The sequence below is a fragment of the Natator depressus genome, chromosome 8 (genome assembly GCF_965152275.1).
Source record: "Natator depressus isolate rNatDep1 chromosome 8, rNatDep2.hap1, whole genome shotgun sequence".
Taxonomy (NCBI): Eukaryota; Metazoa; Chordata; order Testudines; family Cheloniidae; genus Natator; species Natator depressus.
In genome coordinates, this window is record NC_134241.1 from 69,387,622 (window position 1) to 69,394,565 (window position 6,944).

General features: G+C 35.4%; 1 protein-coding gene across 5 annotated transcripts in view; it reads left to right on the forward strand.

Annotated features, from left to right (window-relative positions):
- The window catches only part of CDC14A (cell division cycle 14A), a 109,455-nt gene extending 103,297 nt beyond the window's left edge, over positions 1 to 6,158 (forward strand). For 2 of the 5 annotated variants that reach the window (XM_074961253.1, XM_074961254.1), the window contains one exon: positions 5,784 to 6,154. In XM_074961253.1, the coding sequence (XP_074817354.1) occupies positions 5,784 to 5,813 (30 nt within the window). In that variant the 3' untranslated portion in view covers positions 5,814 to 6,154. Of the gene's footprint in view, positions 1 to 5,783 lie in introns of all 5 variants that reach the window. The other 3 variants (XM_074961251.1, XM_074961250.1, XM_074961249.1) reach the window with 3 other exon arrangements.
- Positions 6,159 to 6,944: the final 786 nt, after the last annotated feature.

Here is a 6,944-nt window from a genome sequence, read left to right on the forward strand (position 1 = left end):
GACTGCATTTCAGGCAGGTACCTTGGAAGCAAATTAAAATATTATTAAAAATAGCAGTATTCATCATCAGAATAGTTAAAGTGTTAAATACTCAATTTCCTGTAAACTTCTCACCGTTAAGTAGTCTCATCATTTGGATGATATGAATGTTTTTCCTCTTCTGTATAATCTTGATGGTTAGAAGTGTTCCTTAATGTTTGTGACAGTTTTCCCTTCGTGGACCTGGCCTCAATAACACTCCTTCATGATCTTAGAAATTCATCATGCTATACGTGGGTTTAACTCTGAAGGGCATTTGGAAGCTACAGATGATGCAGAATGCAGTGATTTATTTTAGTCAGATTGGCTTTGAACAATTTCGCCAGTGTGCCGAAGACCCCAATGGCTTCCTGTTTGTTTCCAGCTGTATTTCAAGGTGTTGATATTGATCTTAGTCTTGTGTGATTTTGGTCCTAGCATGTCTCTTTCCATGCACAGTTGTAATTGTTGCGATCAGCTCACATACTAGTATCAACATCTGCTAGATTTGAAAATCTTGGAGCTGAAACGCTGGCATTTTCAGTGGAGAGCTTGCAATACTCTTCAATCTGACAGAGCCCAAGGTACAGTGTAAAAGACTGTGTAACTCTGGCTTTTCCCTGAAATACATTTGGATGGGACCATTTTTCTTATTTTTAGCAGCTTAGTTACAGGCTACAGTCCATTAATTTTTTTTATTCATCAGTTGTTATTGTTGTAAATAAAATGTACAAGCAACTGTGGTAGATACATGCTTCCATTTGAAAAAATTGAAAGTGGTGCATGCAAATTAAAGTAAACATTCCTCCTCTCTCCCCTCTGATCTCTCATTACCTGCATGTGGAAAAACAGCATCTCCTCCTTTACCTAAGCCAGTGGTCCCCAAACTTTTTACCTCACACCCCCTCTCACGGAGCTGGGAGCAGGGCCATGGCTCCGGGGGGAACATGGACAAGGGTAATGGGGCCGAGGTTAGGGCCATAGATGGGGGTGGGAACGGACCCTTGGCCTGCAGCCATGGAGTGGATCTGGGCGGTGCTCTCTCCCTGCCCTCTGTGGGGGCTGGGCCCCAGCTGCGCCCTGCGAACATTACTCCATGCCCTGCTAAGTGGGCATGCCTCACAGATTGAAGACCTCTGATTTAAGCCAAGGCAACTCTGCTCCATTATGGCAGTTCACCTTTCTCTTTTGGGTTCTCACACTCTCAGAAAATGAAAAACAGCTGACTGGCTGAGAGCACCTGCTACCATTTTTGGGTTAGTTATTCAATTACCTCTCCTTTCTCAGCTATTTTAGTCACCTGTGCCGAAATTTTTCTTCTGAGGTAAAAGTCTTCCTCTATTAAAGTCATTTTTGAACCCCAGTAATAAGACTAAAAGCTAGACATTAACAACAGGAATATGACACTAATCAAAATAGGTGAAGAAATTAAGTTATGGCTGGGGCTCCTTTCTTATTTGTGTCTAGGTAATGCATACCTCCATCTACTAAAGGTACTTACTGGTTATAATACCTTGCTTGGATTTTTCCCCCTCATATCTTAAAAAAAGAAACACACTCCTCCATCTTATTGTTCTTAGCTTTACAGCTATTGATTTTTCCCTGATGTCTTCAGAATCCCTTATCAATTTTTTACATTTCATAGCAATCTATATAAATGAGATGTTATCCATTTCCCTTTTTTCCATTTGTCATATGTTGCTATATGATACATTAACCACACCAGGATGCCATGAGAAAGTTCCCATGAGATCTTTGATTTTCAAATTGCAGAGTGAGTTTGCCACACTAGTAGTTAGAATAATTATCCTTTTACTTGTAAATTTACAACATACTGGATATGGATATTGTTTCCATGTTTTTCAAATTGTCTTTAAAATAGCAAGAAAACTATGTTTGGTTCAGTGCCTCTCGGCACCCCCAGTATACAGATTGTTCCAACAACCCTAGCTTGACTTGAAGCACATCAGTAATTCCATTGAAGTCAGTATGACTATTTGCATCCTTAATGTTATTCTTTTAGGTGCTTTGCTGGATCAGGCCCTTTGTGAGTAATTAGCAGCTTGTCCACACAGTGTCTTAGTATGCACCAGTGGGGTGTAAATTTTAATGTGCACCAGCATGTCGTGCATTAACTTGCCCATGTGGACCCTGCTGGTGCACACTAAAAGTTCTCTAGTGTGCATTAATGTAGCCGCATTTGAAACAGGACTCTGTTAATGCATACTAGGGAACTTTTAGAGCTCACGAGCAGAATCCACATGGGCCAGTTAGTGCAGAACACACTGGTGTGCATTAGAATTTACACCCCTGCTAGTGTGCATGAAGGCCACTATAGGCAATATGTAGACAAGCCCTAGTCTGATGATTAGGCATAAAATATCAAGTTGGCTATTGTATCAGACCACACCAGGATGCCAAAAGAAAGCTCCAGTGAGATCTTATGGATATCCTTTTTAAAATTATCCCTTTTAACTTAGTTTACTTATTTTTATTACTCAGTTTACTTTTATTGCCTCATCATGTTCATTAGGAAAAACACTTTTATGACTAATTCTTTATTTTCACATTTTAAATTCTGCTTGTCTTCAGAATAGACCATGTCTGAGTTTTGTCAAAGCCAGATAACTTCCAATGTGGATTCAGGGAGTTTAAAAAAAAACATTAGTATTCAAATTCAATATGGTAGGTCATACTTAAAGTGCACATGTACACAGATCTAAAATGTTAACTGAAGTAGTGAAAAAAGATAAATACAATCCACAGGCAGTAAAACAAGGATTATATTATGGGATCCAAAACATTAGGTAGACAGTTTTTCAGGCCCCCCCCCGCCCCCCCCGGAAAAGAAGGTTTAAAAAAAACATTTGCTACAACTGTGATTGCAATCACGGAGAAGAAGAAAATGCTTTATTTTTGTACAAATAAAAAAAATTAAAATTTCAAGTAAATAAAACTAAACAAGGCCATTGCACTTTTCAGCAATTTAGTTGTAATTATAGCTACCATTGTAGCTTAACAAGCTTTTAATAGGAAATGTATTGGGGATAATAGCAACAAGATTTAATCTGCAAAGAAATGAAGAGCTCCTTACCATGGCCAAATGATGATGTATGTGAGGAAATTACCATTTTTAAAATTCAATTTAGTTCTTCACTGTACTTAGAAAATGATTTAGAACAGTGGGAGGAGGATCTTTTATTGCTATTAATTCGAGATGACGAGGAGGTGGAGATGCTGAAAACAGCAGTGTACATCACAAGACAGAAACTCCTACCCATCTGTGACAAGCATTTAAAAGACAAACCAAAACAAGTGATCAGTGTTTGAATCTCTCTGTACATGTGCTATATACTTATTTGTTCTTCTTTTTGATATGTTGCTATGGATTTTTATCTTTCACATCCTGATGTTCCATGTTGTGATAAAGCACAGATCTTCTAATATCAAGAATTGCAGCTTGAATCCCAGAATTAAAATGTTACTTAAATTGTGATTCCAGAATCATGAGTTACAATTTACTATTAAGTAATGATGTGCCGTTCTTAGTTCTTTGAGTCAACTAATGACCCATTCCTAATTGCTGTCTGGTCATTGTGCACCTATCAAAAGCTAAAGAATCATCCATTATTCTGAAACGCCCAATTATATAGAGTTAATTTTTAAGCTTTCAAGTTTGTGATGGAAGAAGTTAGTCAGCTCTACTTTGACTTTAGTTTTTAAGAGATCACTGCAAAAACTTTACAATTCCACAGGGACTACATTTCAGTCAATAAAATGTTGCTTTAACAAAATGGTCTTAAAATAGCTTTGAGACCAGCAGAAATCTTAAGTATTTGTGGACAAAAAGAAATACGGACCCTTCAACATCAATTACGTACAGTAATGGATTGCCTCACAGACTTTCTTAACAGGGCTAATAATCTGGCACAATTGCCAGTGGGTAGATCAGGAAAAATAGCGTGGTGCAGGTTTTCAATTCCCTTGTGGTCCTAACCCCTGTAGTAAAGTAGTTTGCCATTTTAAAGACCTCTTTCTGTCTTTTCTTTCTTTTACAATGACCTGTCTTTACATATTTACTCTCATATATAAAGACACGGTCCCTTCAATCTGAATATATTCATTACTAAAGCCTTGCTACTCTAGTGAAAGCTGTTCAAAAATTTATATAGAAAGTGGGAGGGGGGGGTGGGTTTAACATATGAAAGAAAGCACTCAGATGCTGTCAGAAACATCCACGGTGTGCCAAATACTTTGGAGTTATATCTCTGATTATTGAACTCCATAAAAGCATGTGTGTTTGAACAGATATATAGGCTTTCTGAAAAAAAAATTAATTTTTGGGGGGATTTTTAAACTACTTTTTAACTTAGCTCTATTGTGGATGGTAATCTAGCCTCTGGATGAATTAATGGTGTTTTAATCATTTTTTAAAAAATCATCTTGAATCAGCCTTTGGATAAATCTCAGATTCCTAGCTTCCTTGGAGTTCACACTAGGGAAAGCTGGGGTCTTTTCCCAACAGTCCTCTGTAATCCTATTGCATTGCTACTCTTTAAGTATATTTTGATATAGTTTATAATTGTTTTTCAAATATATTTTAAGGCAACTGTGATGAACTTTCAAAGTAAAAGTAATTTTTATTCATCAGTACAATTTTATTAGAATTGGTGAACATTTATCTATCTTCATTAATTACAAAGCTACTGCTCTAACACAACTGACACAGATTACATCTGTATTGGAAGAAATACAGACAGAAATACAGTTAGACCATGTCAATCTGAATTTTACAATCCTTTTTAATATAAAGTCATATTAGTTTTTAACTGATACACTACCAATTGCAAGACTGAATAGTTGTAAAATATTGTGGATAACCAGATGCAGATAAACCAACCAGTAAAGGTGATCATGCCATCCTCTTAGCTGTACTAATTTTCTGTCTGCTACTCCATGTTAACTGCTTGCAAAAACTATTCAGTCCTTTCTCTTTTTTGTTTTTTTCATTTTGCTAATTATCTCTAGAATGTTCCACTGTATTTAATTATGTTTTGCTTTCTTGCTTCCTTTCACAGTAATTACCCATACCTTACATGTTTCCTGTGTCATCTGAATCAAAATCTGTAAAGTGCATTGTATATTTTAGTAGCATTTTCATTCTCATTGTTTGAGAGAGAATGAAAACAATTAAATTACGATAACTACAATCACATTTTTTTTTCTATTGAGATCAGTTTTAAGGGTATTGTCTGTATGTTGGATTTGAATTTCATAAGGTTTTCATTAAAAAGAAAAAAACTTCTAGAATTCTCTGAATTAGAAGTAATTGAATTAAAATGTAATGAATTATATAAAAGGACAATGCCAGTTATATCTTTAAAGAATTTTTTATCCCAGTTACTCACAAACAATACATCTTGATACCTAAAAACATTTAAAAGTAATGCTGTTACCTAAAACTTCAGCATGAACTGACGAGGGAAAGCTAGTAAATATAAATCTACATACAGAAAAGATGCATCTGTTTTATATAGCTCTTGCCCATTTTTGGTGCATTTGCTATATTATAGTCCAAAATACATTCATTTTTTGGCCTATGTACAGGAGACCTTGGAATAGTCCTGTTTTCCTCTATGGCTTAATCTGTTTTTTTCTCCTAGAAATACAATTTCTTGATTTGAAGGTACAAGTTGTGTGTGTTGTTTAAAGTGACTTCTCTTAAACTGAATGTTAACACCAGTTTCTGTTTCTCCTCTGCACAGTCCCTTCAGTCTGAATATGTTCAATACTAAAGCCTTGCTGCTTCGATGAAAGCTGTTCAACTCTTAAAATCCCATTTCTTCCTGGAGGAGCAATGTTGAGGGAAAGAAACTGCTCACTGAGAGGAGAACTCTTCATCCCTAGATACATTAAAACATTAAACTAAGACACCCAGCAGAGACTTTGAACAGCCAGAGATTTCTGATTAATGACTACTGCAAATGCACTGAAGTTAAATTTATGAAAATTGCAACAATTTTGTATACAGCTGGAAAATTTTAAAGTTGACTCTGACTTGAGGGTATTTCTAATGGATTTCAATAATACATTTATAATTACATTTGTGTATACAGTGTTACAGTATGTATGTATTAAGAAAAAGAGTATTTTGGTAAACTATAAATATATATAATTATGTAAAAATTAGAATATATTTTGATTTAGATTTCTTCACTTCTTTGCTACCAAAAATATATATTTTTAAATATATTTTAAGGTTTATCTACAGTGTATGAAAACATTTTATGAACAAAACCATTTTTGGTTTTATTTATGGGTCCATTGTTACCGCTTCAAGCTCAGTTTGTTTTTAGCAACTAATCTGCTTTAAGTAACTTAGTTGGAAAACTAGTTAGTTGTATCATCTGATAGAGCTTGATATATCATCAAGTTTTCCTTTCAGCTGTCAGCTGCTAATGTTCCATATGGTCATCCTAAAAGGAACTTAAAATAGCTACTTGTGGATTAGGGGAAACCCAACATTCGTATCATCATATTCCTCCTTTTGAAAGAAAAAATTAATATAGCTGCTAATTCTGCTATATTACTAACATTTTCCTTCTGATAATTTATTTTAAAGGGATGTTTTACTCTTAGCTTTTTACTTTCAGCATTGCTAAATGTGTGTACCATTTGATCTACCCTATAGTTACATTTGCGTTGTAGCAGTTTTAAAGTCTAACATAAATCAGAATTAACCTTCTGCTGTGCATTTAAACTGTGCATGAAAAGAAAGGCCAAATTCAGAACGGACATAAGCAGCGTAATTCCACTGAATTGGGTGGAGTTGCACACCTGCTTATAACGATGGCCAGGTGTGCAAGTTGGATGGCAAAAAATGTTGCCACAGATTTGGACATGGAAGGAAAAAATTATTTGCATTA